Source organism: Hibiscus syriacus, unplaced genomic scaffold (genome assembly GCF_006381635.1).
Source record: "Hibiscus syriacus cultivar Baekdansim isolate YM2019G1 unplaced genomic scaffold, ASM638163v2 tig00016571_pilon, whole genome shotgun sequence".
Lineage (NCBI taxonomy): Eukaryota > Viridiplantae > Streptophyta > Magnoliopsida > Malvales > Malvaceae > Hibiscus > Hibiscus syriacus.
In genome coordinates, this window is record NW_024062388.1 from 152,599 (window position 1) to 170,885 (window position 18,287).

At 34.4% G+C, this 18,287-nt stretch overlaps 1 protein-coding gene and 1 long non-coding RNA gene across 2 annotated transcripts; both read left to right on the forward strand.

Moving 5' to 3' along the window:
• The first annotated feature begins 799 nt into the window (after nt 1-799).
• LOC120208550 (probable disease resistance protein At1g12290) lies at nt 800-17,430 on the forward strand. The gene is made up of 2 exons (XM_039207783.1): nt 800-1,355; nt 16,266-17,430. Exons 1-2 carry the CDS (start codon nt 864-866, stop codon nt 17,346-17,348), a joined length of 1,575 nt encoding a protein of 524 aa, XP_039063714.1. The 5' UTR covers nt 800-863; the 3' UTR covers nt 17,349-17,430.
• Nucleotides 9,716-10,321, forward strand: LOC120208556. The gene is made up of 3 exons (XR_005524323.1): nt 9,716-9,755; nt 10,014-10,106; nt 10,182-10,321. It is a non-coding gene; the product is annotated as an uncharacterized LOC120208556 (long non-coding RNA).
• Nucleotides 17,431-18,287: the final 857 nt, after the last annotated feature.

Below are 18,287 nucleotides of genomic sequence, written 5' to 3' on the forward strand. Positions count from 1 at the left end.
TCTGCTGTTGCTATTGATTTTTTCACTAACCTAGTGGGCACGCTTGATCCAGAGGTCCGTGGGGTTAGTGTAATTTTTTTGTAAGGATTTGCTCCAGTGTGTGTTGCCTGCTGGTGATTCTGAGTCTCTTTGTCGGGAGGTTTTGCTTCTGAAATAAAAGAAGCTATTTTCAGTCGGAGAAGTGACAAGGCTCCTGGACCTGATTGGTATACTTCTTTATTTTTCAAAGTTGCCTGGCCTGTTGTGGGAGAGGATTTTGTTTCTGTTATTCGGTTTTTCTTCTCTTTCACGTGTATGTTGCCTTCTTTTAATGCCACTGCACTGATCCTTGTTCCTAAGGTCTCTAATCCGTGTTTGCCCAAGGATTTTAGACCTATTTCTTGCTGCTCTTTCGTGTATAAGACTGTTACTAGGATTTTGGTTGGCAGACTTGACCCTTTGTTTCCTAATATGATTGTTTTTAATCAAACTACTTTTGTGAAAGGTATATTCTCGTAAGTCGCTTTCGCCTAGATGTGCTCTGAAGGTTGACCTTCATAAGGCTTTTGACACGTTGAGTTGGGATTTTATTTTGACTGTGCTTGAGGCTTTGGGTATGCTTGATCAGTTTAGGGGATGGGTTGCAGTTTGTTTGACCACTCCTAGGTTCTCGATTGTTCTAAATGGCAGTCTTGTTGGGTTTTTTAAGGGTGGTAGGAGCATCAGGTAGGGATTAAGTGTGTGTTGGAGAAATTTTATTTGTCGCCTAGATTTCTTTCTTGTGTTCAATTTTACTTGCTTTCTTTTAGTCAATCATCAACTTCCAGATCCTCTGAGCAGGAAATCTAGTTTGATTTTGAAGTCCCCAAGTATTTACCAGAATCATGGGAAATTGCTTCTCCATACAATTTAGTTTCGAGAATATCCTCATCCGAGGTTGGGATTCCACTGTCGGACAGGCTAATTACGTGTGCAAGCTTAAAGAAAATCTTCCTACCTTATCTGCTGCTCTTAATGAACTGAAGGTACGAAGGGATGACGTGCAATGGAAAGTTGATCTGGAAGAACAACGGCTACTGAAGCGACTCCATGAAGTTGATCTATGGCTTTCACAGGCGGCAACCATGATAACAGAGGCGGGAAATTTGATTGAAGATGGCCCTCAACAAATAAATAACTTGTGTCTCGGCGGCTGCGTTTCCAAGAATTGCCTGTCTGCCCACAAGTTTGGGAAAGAGGTGGGCAAAATGCTTGAAGATATAAAGGATCACACTAGTAAAGGAGTTTTTGACAAGGTAGCAGAGACTCAGCCCCAACCTTCAGTGGTAGTTAGACCTGAGGAGCGACCAGTTGCTCTTGAATCCACATTCGACAAGGTATGGAGCTGCATCATGGACAAAGGTGTAGGAATCGTTGGCCTCTACGGCATAGGAGGCGTTGGAAAGACAACACTCTTGACCCAAATCAACAACAAGTTCGGCACAACACCTAATGATTTTGATGTCGTAATTTGGGCGTTGGTGTCTAAAGATTACAATGTTTAAAAGATTCAAGATGAGATTGGTGCAAACATTGGTTTTTCCAACGAGTCCTGGAAGAATAAAAGGGTTGATCAGAAAGCTGTAGATATCAACGGGGTCTTGCGCAACAAGAGATTTGTTGTGTTACTGGATGATTTATGGAAGAGGGTAGACTTGAACAAAGTTGGGATTCCAGAACCAAGCCAAGAAAACGGTTCTAAACTTATCTTCACTACTCGATCTTTGGAGGTTTGTGGTGAAATGGAAGCTCGAAAGAAAATTAAAGTGGAGTGTCTGAAACTGGAAGAGGCTTGGAAATTATTCCAAGAAAAGGTTGGGGATGAAACTCTCCACAGCCATCCAGATATTCCAAAATTAGCTAAACAAGTAGCCGAAGAGTGTTGTGGGTTGCCTCTTGCACTGGTTACGATCGGTCGTGCCATGGCTTGCAAGACGACACCTGGGGAATGGAATTATGCAATCCAGAAGTTAAAGCAATCCACCTTACCCAAGATGGAAAATGAGGTATATCCGCTTTTGAAATTCAGTTACGATAATTTGCCTCCCATAATGAAATGGTTTCTGCTATACTGTTGTCTGTATCCTGAAGATTATAATATTCCCAAAAGTAGATTAGTGGAGTATTGGTTTTGTGAAGGGTTGTTGAATGAATTTGATAGAATTAGTGAAGCTCAAATGCAAGGAGACCACATTATCAACTCTCTTCTTAGTGCATGTTTATTGGAAAGAGCAGAAGAATCATTTGATGGGGAAGAGCAAGTGAAGATGCATGATGTGATCCGAGACATGTGTTTGTGGATAACATGCGAGCTTGAAGAGAAAGAGCAGAGTTTCTTTGTAAAAGCAGGGGCTCAATTACTAGAGGAGCCAGATGTTAAGGCATGGGAAGGTGCAAAAAGGATGTCGGTGATGAAAAATAAGATTAAAGTTCTGAGAGGAACCCCTAAATGCCCTAGCCTTCGAACTTTGTTTCTTAGCCAAAATAAGCTGCAGGTGATCAATGATGGCTTCTTTCAGTTTATGCCTCAACTAACTGTTTTGGATTTGTCGTGGAACATAGATTTAAAATCACTACCAAAGGGAATTTCAGAATTGATTTCTCTAGAATGTCTTGATATATCCCGGACCGGTATAAGAGAGTTGCCAATGGAGTTGAAATCTTTGTCAAAACTGAAAATGTTGGACTTGAGTAACATGCAGCATCTCAGAAGAATCCCACAGAATTTGATATCTAGTTTTTCCAAGTTGCAAATATTCAGGTTGGGGAATCTGCCACGTGGAGTTTATCCCGGGGAAGACAATGTTCTGGATGGGGGTGATAATGAAAAGCTCATAGAGGAATTGAAAAATCTGCAACATCTGAATAGACTAAGGATAATAATAAAAAGAATGTCTGCTCTACAAAGTTTTCTGAGCCTCCACTTGTTTCGATGCAGCACCGAAGCACTAGAGTTGGAGTATTTTCAGGAGAAAAATGTGTTTAATGTTTTATGTTTAGAAAACATGGAGCGTCTGGAGATATTACGTATCGGTTGCTGTGAAAACATGGAGATGAAAATGGAAAAACTGCATACAAGGGGTTCTCCGAGTACTAATTACACTTCAGGCTTCCACACATTGACGTTACCTGGCTGTTTCTTGCTCCAAATCTAAGGTATCTTGGGATAACTGGGTGTGCAAAAATGGAAGAAATACTGAGCGAGGGAAGACTCGGAGATGTTGCAGATGTGGTGGGAATTCCATACCCTACACCATTTCTGAACCTTCATACACTTAATTTATTAGATGTACCAGAATTGAAGAGCATATACTGGGATGCCCTACCCTTCCCATGTCTGAAACGTATTCAAATAGAGGACTGTCCAAAACTGAAGAAGCTTCCTCTCAACTCTGACAGTGCAAAAGGGAATCACATCACCATTAGGGGATACCCATACTGGTGGGAACAGCTAGAATGGGAGAATGAAGCCACTCGAAATGCTTTTATGCCATCTTTTCAAGAGCCTTTTGACGGAAGAAATCAATTGTGAACCTCATCGTCTCATCCCTATTTTTCCTTGCACTTGTTTATTGAAGTGAAACAATGTCAAATTTTTTAAACAAAAATATTTTTCCTTAAATCGTCTCATCCCTATTTTTAATTAGTGTAAACAATATATATATATATAACTTATGTATTTGAACTTGAAATTTAGTCAAATTATCAATACTATTTTTATTTGACTTAATTAGTTTTTGGATAAATTAAAAATTCATTACCTAAATTATTAGTTTTAGTCTGTTTTAGTACTTAAACTTTTAATTTTTTCAAAATCATACATAATGTTTAGTTTTCATTTCATTTTAATACCACTGATAAATAATTAACACGTTTGGTACCTAAACTATTAGTTGTAGTTTGTTTTAGTACCTAAACTTTCAATTTTTTCAAAATCATACCTAACATTTAGTTTTCATTTTAGTACATTGTCGTTAAAAAATTAACGCATTTAGTACCCAAACTATCAATTGTGATTTGTTTTGGTACCTAACTATCAATTTTTTTCAAAATCATACCTAATGTTCAGTTTTCATTTCATTTTAGTACCCGTCGTTAAAAATTAAATGCGTTTAGTACCTAAATTATCAGTTTTGGTCTGTTTTAGTATCTAAACTTTCATTTTTTTTCAAAACCATATCTAACATTTAGTTTTCATTTCATTTTAGTACATCGTCGTTAAAAAATTAACACAATTAGTACCTAACCTATCAGTTGTGATTTGTTTTGGTACCTAAACTTTCAATTTTTTCAAAATCATACCTAACGTTTAGTTTCATTTCATTTTTTTACTCGTCGTTAAAAACTTAATGGGAGAATGAAGCCACTCGAAATGCTTTTATGCCATCTTTTCAAGCAATTGTTTATTGAAGTGAAACAATGTCAAATTTTTGAAACAAAAATATTTTTCCTTAAATCGTCTCATCCCTATTTTTATTTAGTGTAAACAATATATATATATATATATAACTTATGTATTTGAACTTGAAATTTAGTCAAATTATCAATACTATTTTTATTTGACTTAATTAGTTTTTGGATAAATTAAAAATTCATTACCTAAATTATTAGTTTTAGTCTGTTTTAGTACTTAAACTTTTAAATTTTTCAAAATCATACATAATGTTTAGTTTTGATTTCATTTTAATACCACTGATAAATAATTAACACGTTTGGTACCTAAACTATTAGTTGTAGTTTGTTTTAGTACCTAAACTTTCAATATTTTCAAAATCATACCTAACATTTAGTTTTCATTTTAGTACATTATCGTTAAAAAATTAACGCATTTAGTACCTAAACTATCAATTGTGATTTGTTTTGGTACCTAACTTTCAATTTTTTTCAAAATCATACCTAATGTTTAGTTTTCATTTCATTTTAGTACCCGTCGTTAAAAACTTAATGCGTTTAGTACCTAAACTATCAATTTTGGTCTGTTTTAGTACCTACACTTTTAAGTTTTTCAAAACTATATCTAACGTTTAGTTTTCATTTTATTTTTGTACCCTGCCGTTAAAAAATTAACACGTTTAGTACCTAAACTATCAGTTGTGGTTTGTTTTAGTACCTAAACATTCAATTTATTTCAAAACCATACCTAACGTTTAGTTTTCATTTCATTTTAGTACCCGTCGTTAAAAATTTAATGTGTTTAGTACCTAAACTATCAGTTTTGGTCTATTTTAGTACCTAAACTTTCAATTTTTTCAAAATCATACCTAACGTTTAGTTTTCATTTCATTTTAGTACCCATTAAAAAATTAACGCGTTTAGTACCTAAACTATCAGTTGTGATTTGTTTTGGTACCTAAACTTTCAATTTTTTTCAAAATCATACCTAACGTTTAGTTTTGATTTCATTTTAGTACCCGTCTTTAAAAACTTAATGCATTTAGTACCTAAACTATTAGTTTTGGCCTGTTTTAGTACTTAAACTTTCATTTTTTTCAAAATCATACCTAATGTTTAGTTTTCATTTTATTTTAGAACCCCACCGTTAAAAAATTAATGTGTTTAGTACCTAAACTATCAGTTGTACCCGTCGTTAAAAATTTAATGTGTTTAGTACCTAAACTATCAGTTTTGGTCTATTTTAGTACCTAAACTTTCAATTTTTTCAAAATCATACCTAACTTTTAGTTTTCATTTCATTTTAGTACCCCGTTAAAAAATTAACACGTTTAGTACCTAAACTATCAGTTGTGATTTGTTTTGGTACCTAAACTTTCAATTTTTTTCAAAATCATGCCTAACGTTTAGTTTTGATTTAATTTTAGTACCCGTCTTTAAAAACTTAATGCATTTAGTACCTAAACTATTAGTTTTGGTCTGTTTTAGTACCTAAACTTTCAATTTTTTTCAAAATCATACCTAATGTTTAGTTTTCTTCACCATCACTATTACTTGAATAAGGCTCTTAAGTTTTCATCTATTTGATGGTGTCCCACTTGAATCGCTCTCGTTGCATCTTTTATGCCACTCGAAATGCTTTTATGCCATCTTTTCAAGCACGTTTATTGAAGTGAAACAATGTCAATTTTTTATTTAGGGTAAACAAATATATATATATATATATATAATTTATGTGTTTGAACTTGAAATTTAGTCAAATTATCAATACTATTTTTATTTGACTTGATTAATTTTTGGGTTACTCCGTTTTAGTACTTAAAACTTTTAATTTTTTCAAAACCATATGTAACGTTTAATTTTCATTTCATTTTAATACCAACTGTTAAAAAATTAACACGTTTAGTATCTAAACTATTAGTTGTAGTTTGTTTTAGTACCTAAACTTTCAATTTTTTCAAAATCATATCTAACGTTTAGTTTTCATTTTAGTACTCGTCGTTAAAAATTTAATGTGTTTAGTACCTAAACTACAAACTTTTAATTTTTTCAAAACCATATCTAACATTTAGTTTTCATTTCATTTTAGTACTTTGTCGTTAAAAAATTAACGCATTTAGTGCCTAAATTATCATTTGTGATTTGTCTTGGTACCTAAAATTTCAATTTTTTTCAAAATCATACCTAACGTTTAGTTTCATTTCATTTTAGTAACTGTTGTTAAAAACTTACTGCGTTTAGTACCTAAACTATCAATTTTGGTCTGTTTTAGTACCTAAACTTTTAAGTTTTTCAAAACCATATCTAACGTTTAGTTTTCATTCTATTTTAGTACCATGTCGTTAAAACATTAACGTGTTTAGTACCTAAACTATCAGTTTTGGTCTGTTTTAGTACCTAAACTTCCAATTTTTTCAAAATCATACTTAACGTTTAGTTTTCATTTTAGTACTCGTCGTTAAAAATTTAATGTGTTTAGTACCTAAACTATCAGTTTTGGTCAATTTTAGTATCTAAACTTTCAATTTTTTTCAAAACCATATCTAACATTTAGTTTTCAGTTCATTTTAGTACTTTGTCGTTAAAAATTAACGCATTTAGTACCTAAACTATCAGTTGTGATTTGTTTTGATACCTAAACTTTCATTTTTTTTTTCAAAACCATATCCAACGTTTAGTTTTCATTTCATTTTAGTACCCGTCTTTAAAAATTTAATGCGTTTAGTACCTAAACTATCAGTTTTGGTCTATTTTAGTACCTAAACTTTCATTTTTTTCAAAATCATACCTAACGTTTAGTTTTCATTTCATTTTAGTACCACGCCGTTAAAAATTAACGCGTTTAGTACCTAAACTATCAATTGTGATTTGTTTTGGTACCTAAACATTCATTTTTTTCAAAATCATACCTAACATTTAGTTTTCATTTCATTTTAGTACCCGTCGTTAAAAACTTAATGGGAGACTGAAGCCACTCGAAATGCTTTTATCCCCTCTTTTCAAGCTGATTGACGGAATAAATCAATTGTGAACCTCATCGTGAATGGATCGATCCTTAAAAGAACTTTAAATTCTTTTTATATTTTATATATTAATTTTATATTTGTATCTTTAAAATTTTATAATATCATACCTCTGAATTTTTAATATACTTTCTAAAAATAAAATCCAACGTTACACTTCATACAAGGGGTTCTCCGAGTACTAATTACACTTCAGGCTTCCACACATTGACGTTACCTGGCTGTTTCTTGCTCCAAATCTAAGGTATCTTGGGATAACTGGGTGTGCAAAAATGGAAGAAATACTGAGCGAGGGAAGACTCGGAGATGTTGCAGATGTGGTGGGAATTCCATACCCTACACCATTTCTGAACCTTCATACACTTGGTCTATGTTCACTACCGGAATTGAAGATCATATACTGGGATGCCCTACCCTTCCCATGTCTTAAACGTATTTGTATAAATGATTGCCCAAAACTGAAGAAGCTTCCTCTCAACTCTGATAGCGCGAAAGGGAATCACATCACCATTGAAGGAAGCCAAGATTGGTGGGAACAGCTAGAATGGGAGAATGAAGCCACTCGAAATGCTTTTATGCCATTTTTTCAGCCTGACATACCTCTTCGTTAAAAAATCAACGCATTTAATATTTAAACTATTCGTTGTGATTTGTTTTAGTACCTAAACTTTTAATTTTTTTAAAATCATATTTAACGTTTAGTTTTCATTTCATTTTAGTACTCGTCGTTAAAACCTTAATGCATTTAGTACATAAACTATCAGTTTTTGTTTGTTTTAGTACCTAAACTTTTAATTTTTTCAAAATCATATCTAACGATTAGTTTTCATTTCATTTTAGTATCCCGTCGTTAAAAAATTAATGTCTTTAGTACCTAAACTATCAGTTTTGGTTTGTTTTAGTACCTAAACTTTCAAAAAAAATTCAAAATCATACCTAACGTTTAGTTTTCATTTCATTTTAGTACCCGTCGTTAAAAACTTAATGCGTTTAGTACATAAACTATCAGTTTTTATCTGTTTTAGTACCTAAACTTTTAATTTTTTCAAAATCATACCAAACGTTTAGTTTTCATTTCATTTTAGTATCCCATCGTTAAAAAATTAATGCGTTTAGTACCTAAACTATCAGTTGTGGTTTGTTTTAGTACCTAAACTTTCAATTTATTTTCAAAATCATACCTAACGTTTAGTTTTTATTTTATTTTAGTACCCGTCGTTAAAAACTTAATGTGTTTAGTACCTAAACTATCAGTTTTGGTATGTGTTTAGTACCTAAACTTTTAATTTTTTCAAAATCATACCTAACGTTTAGTTTTCATTTCATTTTAGTACTCCGCCGTTAAAAAATTAACGCTTTTAGTATCTAAACTATCAGTTGTGATTTGTTTTAGTACCTAAACTTTTATTTTTTTTCAAAATCATACCTAACGTTTAGTTTTCATTTCATTTTAGTACCCGTCGTTAAAAATTTAATGCGTTTAGTACCTAAACTATTAGTTTTTGTCTGTTTTAATACCTAAACTTTCAAATTTTTTAAAACGTAACTTTGAATTTTGAACAGAATACTAAAATGAAACAGAAACTAAAGTTTTTAACGATATGATATTAAAATGAAGTAAAAATTAAAGTTTAGATATGATTTTGAAAAAGTTGAAAGTTTAGGTACTAAATGCATAATTTACCTTAAAAAATTATGATGATGATATCTTTATAAAATTTTGGATTGAATTGGTGTCACCAGTTAACCGATTATCAATTAAGTGGAGAAATTATTAAAATCTCTCTTTTAAATGCATATATTGATTCTTCCAAAGTGAATAGGGGATTCAACAAAAACACTTACATGGAAGAATGCATAAAATGCCAACAAAATCATGCTATTTAGTGATAGCTTATTGAAAACATCTGAAATTTTTGCTGCAGATTATGGTATAAGGAGTTCTTATAGAGAAAATAATGGAGCTTAGAGTGTGATCCGAACACGCAATCCGTCGTAGCTCAGCTGTACGTCGAAGTCCTCGGTTTCCATCAAGTTTTTGAGGTCTCTGTTCACTTCTGCTTGGTCCATGAGACGCATCATGCCTTCATAAATCACAAATTGCATAATTAGGCAACTGATAAGAAATGATATTTTCATAGTTACACCCTGCAGACGCTGCAAAATGGAAGAATGATCACATCAAACAAATAAATAACCTATACAAAGTACAAACAAGAGCTGTTTGATTGAGAAGAAAACAGGAAACCGCTCTAACACTAACACTTCCCTCGAAGTTAAGGGATTTGATATTTCCAGTGTTGTTCTTGTTGAATAAGATAGGTAAAATGATTCATGTCATAAACTGCAACTGGTGAGGTACTATCCCGGAATCGTATTGTGTCGGTATCGTAAGGACAAATCGATGTTTCCTTTTTATCACCCGCTTAATCTCGAGGTTTATGGACAACCGAAAAGGATAATAGCGGCTTATGGACATGTAGACATGTAGTAGTACCTCGCTGGTCATTAAGTTGTTAAGCTTTCCGACTCGATTTGGTTTACCGTCTTTAATCGTTAAATTTGTTGATGGAATTTCAGATCATATATTAAATCAGAAGCGGTGTTGAAGATCATGGAATACCTGGAATTGCCTTTCCCTCAGCTTGCATTCTTTATGCAATTCATACCCTTGTAATTCATCCCTTTCGGCTTCTCAATGGTGATCTCTGTCATCATTTCTTTGTTTTCGATTTGCGGCGATTGCAGGCTCGTAAGGGACTTCATGTACGACAACATCGCGAACAACCGGTATGTGATTTACGGGTATTCGGATTCGTGCGAGATATGAAGCAATACAATGAATAGTAAGTCATATATCACACAAAAATGGAGGGCATCATAATAAACCCTGCAAGTCCTGATGTTTCATCTTGTTTCTTGACTAATTATGTTGTAAATTATGAAAGGTCTCACTATGAACACGATACATATATTAAGCATTTATCGTGTTTATTACATTGTTTCATCCTGCTGTATATGAGTCCTGATGTTTAAACATATAATAATCCTATAGCGATCCAGATTTCTAACTCTGCATCGTGAAATCGTGTTGAAATGTACCTAAAACTCGATTTTTCACTTCACATAATCATACATGGAATGGTCTCCGAATGCACCATGCAAGGTATGATTTAAATAGTTTTGCCTGCAAGTAGCCTCTCTAAGCCAACTGCAAATCTGCAAAAAAGAAGCAGAGTAAGCTGAAAGTCAGGTTAGTTCCGGTTTTGAAATCTTCGGCAGATCAAAAAATTTACCCTATAATCACATGAACTAAATTGAAAACGAATAACACATATTGGTACAATCTGTGCTTTGGGACTTTATGTTTTATCCGACATCTCTCTGGAATGTGTATCGGGCTTATGTACCCGAACTGAGGTCGTATTAGAAGGACAAATCCAGCTAGTAGTTCGGAGATGAACCCTTCTATATGAGCTGATGATGCAGGGGGATCCGAGACAGATGATGCTGAGCTGTCAGATTGCACGTTGATGGCGCTGAGATACCATGAGTTGGCAGATCAGCGCAAAGGCGGGAATTGATTGTGACATGTTCCTTATTGGGGTCGTTTTGAGTATGTTTCAGTCTTTTGGCCATAACTTTGGCTACAGGTTCAACTTCAGACAACGCAAGTTCAACTTCACGACGAAGGGATCGCTGCCTGTCAACAACTTCTCAATTTCAGAACCAATTTCAACTTCACAATGAAGGATATTGGACTTCAGACAACACAAGTTCAACTTCACGACGAAGGGACCGCTGCTTGTCAACAACAACTTCTCAATTTCAGAGCCAATTTCAACTTCACAACGAAGGATATTGGACTTCAGACAACGCAAGTTCAACTTCACGACAAAGGGACCGCTGCTTGTCAACAACAACTTCCCAATCGCAGAGCCAATTTCAACTTCACAACGAAGGATATTGGACTCCAGACAATGCAAGTTCAACTTCACGACGAAGGGATCGATGCTTGTCAACAACAACTTCCCAATCTCAGAGCCAATTTCAACTTCACAACGAAGGATATTGGACTCCAGACAACGCAAGTTCAACTTCACGACGAAGGGACCGCTGCTTGTCAACAAAATTTCATTCAGATTCAATTTCAACTTCACGATGGAGGATATTGGACTCTGAACAATGCTACTTACTTGGATTTGAACTTCACGACGAAGGATATCCAATTTCAGGCTCAACTTCACGACGAAGGGAATCTTGCACACAAGCATCATCCATCTTTAGATTGGATTTCAACTTCATGGCGAAGGATATCCAACTCAAAAAGGGAGTATATGTCAACAAAGACCTTCGAGTTCGACTACGCTCAGCTCTAAGGCACATCATTTACAGCATAACTCAATGCTAGAAGGGTTATCTGCCATCAAAATTGTTGAGTTCGATTCCATTTAGCTCGATGACACATCAATCGCACTACTTTCTGGTTGCAGTCGATGTTTTCAAGTCGAGAAGAGGACCTGGGTTAACCGTGACTTAGTGACAAGCAACCATTTTCAAACAAAAGCTATATGTCAATGAAGATTTCTGAGTTCGATTCCGATCCAAGGTCTTTAAACCGAGAAGAAGACCGAAGGGCAACGAGAAGCCACGTTATGATTCAAATTCCGAACTACGCCTTTAATTTCATATCATTCCAAGATGAACTAGACTTCACGACGGAGGAGTCATCCGTAACTCAATTCGACAGGGAGTTATTGAAACATCAGAGTCAATTTTCAACTCCACCGAACGAAAAGTGTGTCTTTTAATCTTTGCCCTATCCCCGTTACACGACTATGGGCAAAGAGGGGCAGCTGTCAACACACCTTTTCGTCCTACTAGAATTCAAACTCCTAAAGATAGGATAGAATTTTGCTAGGATTCAAAAAATAGGATAGAGTTCTACTATGATTTAAACTCCTAAAGATAGGATCCACAAGCACTATAAATAGCCATTGTAACTCACTATTGTAGGAAACGATTTACACACAAAACACATAGGAAAGCACGGAAAATACAAAGGCAAAGTTGTTGTAAACGATTCGAAAAGGAAATAAAAGGTAGCATCTTTTTTTACATTGGTTCGTTCATTTCTCGCATGTGCACGATATTGTTCTTGTGATTTGGTTCGAATAACCCAAAACGTGGGTTGTGCCGATGACCAAAATGGGTGGGGTTTCGAAGTTTCGAACCTAGATCTACCCCGAGGCTTATTTTTTAAAAATCGGTTTGATTTTCGGTTAAAGGAGGGGAAGAGCTTTTTTAAAAATCTATATTAGTCCCTTTATTTATTATATGGATATTTTATTCATTTATTTTTATTATTCATGTTATTATTATTATATGTATATATATATATATATTAAATTATTTTCATTTATTTTTTTACTATATTTTATTATTATTATATATATATATTTCTTTAATATTTTACTTATAAGTCTAATATTACTATATATATATTGTAATTATCTTTATTTAGTCATATATATCTTTTATACTTTTAATAGTTATCTATATACCTATTATTAAATATATATATTCTTAATTATTTTTATTTGATTATTTCTTTATTTATGTAATATCTTATAACTTTATATATTTATATTATTTTTTATTATTTTCGTTTTTTTATTCATTATTATTATACATTTAGTTTTTTAAAAAAAACCTTATGTCCTTATCATTATTATTATTAAACATTATATTATATATTACTAACCTAGAGGACCCATTTTTTTGTCTTATTTCTTACTAAAGCCCCCCACTTTCGGTGAATTGGGAGGGTATCTTTTTTATTTTTAAGTATTTGGTGTATATATATAGCTTATTTATTTTATTAATACTTTGATATATATATATATATATATATATATATTTATATTTTTCCTTTTTTCAAATATTACTATATATAATTATTACTTTACTATTTTTTTTCTTATCTTACTTATTTATTTTATTTTTCCCTTGTATCTTATTTGTTTTCTTTACCTTGTTTATCTAACACATTTCTCGATTTTTTTTAAAGGATATTTTCAAATCAATCAAGGGTAAGTAATTAGGATCGAAACTTTACATTTTAATTTAACTTGTTATTTTTCTTAATTAAGACAACTGGAAATTACGTAGTACCGAAAGTGCGGTTCAAGGGTGCTAATCCTTCCTTGACTGTAACCGACTCCCGAGCCCGACATATTTCTGGTAAGACGCAGATCAGGTAAGAAATAGGGTATCCGATCAACCCATTTATTTTTAAATAAATGATCGGTGGCGACTCCAATCCACATTTTTCTAAGTCGAAGCCTAATTCCGGGGCCCAACCGAAAGGTGGTTGCGACACAACTTGAAAATGAATTCAAAATCATGCTCAAGCCATCGATATTAAAGAATATTCTCATCAAGTCATGGCGATTAGGCAGAAGAGATCTTCTCATGTCTCCCCTTTTCATATATCGATTATAGCTATAATGTCGATCACCTTCTTTCTTAACAACAATCGTTACAAGTTTTGTTTATTTTGCCCTATCTTAAGAAAACATATGCGTCTTCACCATCACTGTTACTTGAATAAGGCCCTTAAGCTTTCATCTATTTGATGGTGTCCCACTTGAATCACTCTCGTTGCATCTTCTGGGTTCAAACTCTGTCGAATGTCGATGTTGCTACCTTTGGTGTCCAGACATAGTAAGTCCATGATGTTACACTGTCGATGCCATCAGCTTCTGAGGATGAACGCGAAGTTGGTTTTCTTTCTTCGCTTATGAGTTCTCTCTATGATAAATGGTGGGATTGTGGTTTAAAACTGGGTTTTTTTACCCAAAAATCACCTAAAAATAAAATATTCTCTATTAGTCTTCTTTTTCTAAATATTTTTCAATCTAACATATTTTTAGAGGAGAGAGAAGGGGCGCTAGTGGTGAAAAGTGCCTTAAGAAGAAAGATAATATAATTGCTAGATTCCCCTTGAAGGCGCATCCCTTATAGAGAATTTTACCTGGTTTGGAAGACGCATCTCCTGAGATGTGCCTTCCTTGTTTTTTATTATTTAATTAATTAATATTTTATTCAATATTTTATTATTTTTTGTTTAATATATAAAGACAATTAAATAAAAAAATTAAAATTAAAAAACGTGTGTACCTCTAGGAATGGCATGGGACCCGAATCTGATGGGTTCCGACCCGACTCGACCCAACCGGGTTGGATTTAAAAAAACAATTGGGTTTTTATCTCAAAAAAACAGGTCGGGTTTGGTTTGGGTAGAGGGTTTATATTTTTTTCAAGTCGTCCTTTTCTAAATATTTTCTGATTTAACACTTTTTTTTTATTATTTTATTAATTAATTTTTTATTATTTTTGTTTAATTATATAAAAACAATTAAATAAAAAATTAAAATTTAAAAACGTGTGTACCTCTAAGGATGGCATGAGACACGAATCTGACAGATTCTTACCCGATTCGACCCAATTGGGTTGGATTTTTTATAAAAAATTCAGGTTTTCTAAAGGCGATGTTTGGGTCGGTCGTGTTCGGGTTTAGGATGAAAAATACATGATCCGACCTGACCCGAAAATAATATAATTTTACCTGATATATTTAAGAGTAATTACAATAATACTCCTCTAAATATTATTTTTTCAATTAAATCCCTATTTTTATTTAAAAATAATATTTTTGTTATTTCAAGTCGGATCGGGTTTAGATTTTATCTCAAAAAGTTAGATTAATTTGGTTCGGGGAGGGTTTAGGGTTTTCTGCAAATAATTGGGACTCCCTACTTCAATGTAATCAAACGCAATTATTGAAGCTTCAAGGAAAGTGCGAGAGCAAGTGTTTATCCGTTTCTACTGAGTGGATCACGTTTTGTTTAGAAAAGTGCCAATCAACTATGCTTTACGACATCTCGAAAAAGAAAAGTGCCAAGACTTTATTTTTTTCTTAGTCGTCTTTGCTATCATGCCAAGAGAAACTCATGGGCCCATGCACAGACCAATCACTACCTAAAGATTTCTAAAGGAAAATTCCTCTTTTTTTACCAATCCACTACTAGAGCACAATTACAAATTCTCATTATTCTTATTCCATATTTGCTTTTAGTGGAAGGGTTTTCTCTGCATTTTGCAGTAATTTCATAGCACAAATCCTTTGCCTTCTCAGTACTCATCTTCCAAACCAAAACCAAAAGCGCATCCTTTATTTTGAAGCAATTTCTCTGTGAAGCTTTGATTTCTTCTTTCTTGTGTTTGTTTCCCCTCACCAGGAAGTCTAGTTTGATTTTGAAAGCCTCAAGTATTACCAGAATCATGGGCAATTGCTTCTCAGTACAATGTAGTTTCGAAAATATCCTCATTCGTGGTTGGGATTGCATTGTTGGACGGGCTAATTACGTGTGCAAGCTTAAAGAAACTCATCCGGCTTTGGCTGCTGCTCTTGCAGAGCTGAGGGCAAAAAAGAATGATATACAACGGAAGGTTGATCTGGCCGAGCAGCAACAACTGAAGCGACTCGATCAAGTTCACCTATGGCTTTCGAACGCAGAAACTGTGATAACAGAGGCGGAAAATCTGATTGCAGATGGCCCTCAACAAATAAATAACTTGTGTCTCGGTGGTTGCCTCTCCAAGAATTGCCAGTCTACCTACAAGTTTGGGAAAAAGGTGGCCAAAATGCTTCAAGACATAAGGGATCACATGAGTAAAGGAGTTTTTGAGGAGGTAGCACAGCCCGCTCTTTCAGTTGTAGTACGACCTGAGGAGCGGTCAATTGCTCTTGAATCCACATTTGACAAGGTATGGAGCTGCATCCTGGACAAAGATGTGGGGATCATTGGCCTCTACGGCATAGGAGGCGTTGGAAAGACAACACTCTTGACCCAAATCAACAACAAGTTCAGCACAACACCTAATGATTTTGATGTCGTAATTTGGGCGTTGGTGTCTAAAGATAGCAATGTTGAAAAGATTCAAGATGAGATTGGTGCAAACATTGGTTTTTCCAACGAGTCCTGGAAGAATAAAAGGGTTGATCAGAAAGCCGTAGAAATCAACGGGGTCTTGCGCAACAAGAGATTTGTTGTGTTACTGGATGATTTATGGAAGAGGGTAGACTTGAACAAAGTTGGGATTCCAGAACCAAGCCAAGAAAACGGTTCTAAACTTATCTTCACTACTCGATCTTTGGAGGTTTGTGGTGAAATGGAAGCTCGAAATAAAATTAAAGTGGAGTGTCTGAAACTGGAAGAGGCTTGGAAATTATTCCAAGAAAAGGTTGGGGATGAAACTCTCCACAGCCATCCAGATATTCCAAAATTAGCTAAACAAGTAGCCGAAGAGTGTTGTGGGTTGCCTCTTGCACTGGTTACGATCGGTCGTGCCATGGCTTGCAAGACGACACCTGGGGACTGGAATTATGCAATCCAGAAGTTAAAGCAATCCACCTTACCCAAAATGGAAAATGAGGTATATCCGCTTTTGAAATTCAGTTACGATAATTTGCCTCCCATAATGAAATGGTGTCTCCTATACTGTTGTCTGTATCCTGAAGATTATAATATTCCCAAAAGTAGATTAGTGGAGTATTGGTTTTGTGAAGGGTTGTTGAATGAATTTGATAGAATTAGTGAAGCTCAAATGCAAGGAGACCACATTATCAACTCTCTTATCTATGCATGTTTATTGGAAAGAGCACAAGAATCATTTGATGGGGAAGAGTATGTGAAGATGCATGATGTGATCCGAGACATGTGTTTGTGGATAACAGGCGAGCTTGAAGAGAAAGAGCAGAGTTTTTTTGTAAAATCAGGGGCTCAATTACTAGAGGAGCCAGATGTTAAGGCATGGGAAGCTGCAAAAAAGAATGTCGATGATGCATAATAAGATTAAAGTTCTGAGAGGAACCCCTAAATGCCCTAGCCTTCAAACTTTGTTTCTTAGCCAAAATAAGCTGCAGGTGATCAATGATGACTTCTTTCAGTTTATGCCTCATCTAACTATTTTGGATTTGTCGAGGAACAGAGATTTAAAAGCACTACCAAAGGGAATTTCACAATTGATTTCTCTGGAATGTATTGATCTATCCGAAACTTGTATAACAGAGTTGCCAAAGGAAATGACATTCTTAACCAAACTGAAAATGTTGGACTTGACTTACATGGAGCATCTTAGAAGAATCCCACAGAATTTGATATCTAGTTTTTCCAAGTTGCAAATATTCAGGTTGGGGGTTGACTGGGGAGATTTCCCGAAGGAAGACAATGTTCTGGATTGGGATAATGATAATGAAAAGCTTATAGAGGAATTGAAAAGTCTGCAACATCTGAATATACTAAGAATACCACCAATAAAAAGCATGTCTGCTCTACAAAGTTTTCTAAGCCACCACTTGTTTCGATGCAGCACCGAAGAACTAGATTTGGTGTTTTTTCGGAAGAAAAAATGTGTTTAATGTTTTATGTTTAGAAAACATGGAGCGTCTGGAGAGGTTAAATATCTATGGCTGTCAAAACAAGGAGGGGATGAAAATGGAAAAACTGCATACCAGGGGTTCTCCGAGTACTAATTACACTTCAGGCTTCCACACATTGAGGAATGTTGTAATATCACATTGTGGAAAATTGAAGGATGTTACCTGGTTGTTTCTTGCTCCAAATCTCAGGTATCTCGAGATATGGCAGAGTTCAGAGATGGAAGAAATACTGAGCGAGGGAAGACTCGGAGATGTTGCAGATGTGGTGGGAATTCCATACCCTATACCATTTCTGAACCTTCAAATACTTCGTCTATGTGATCTACCGGAATTGAAGAGCATATACT

What these genes read in the sequence shown, in the direction of transcription:
- LOC120208550 (XM_039207783.1), top strand. Translation starts at nt 864, where the DNA reads ATGGGAAATTGCTTCTCCATACAATTTAGTTTCGAGAATATCCTCATC. An exon ending in TTGAATCCACATTCGACAAG is followed by an intron (nt 1,356 to 16,265) that starts GTATGGAGCTGC and finishes ACATTTGACAAG; the next exon opens with GTATGGAGCTGCATCCTGGA.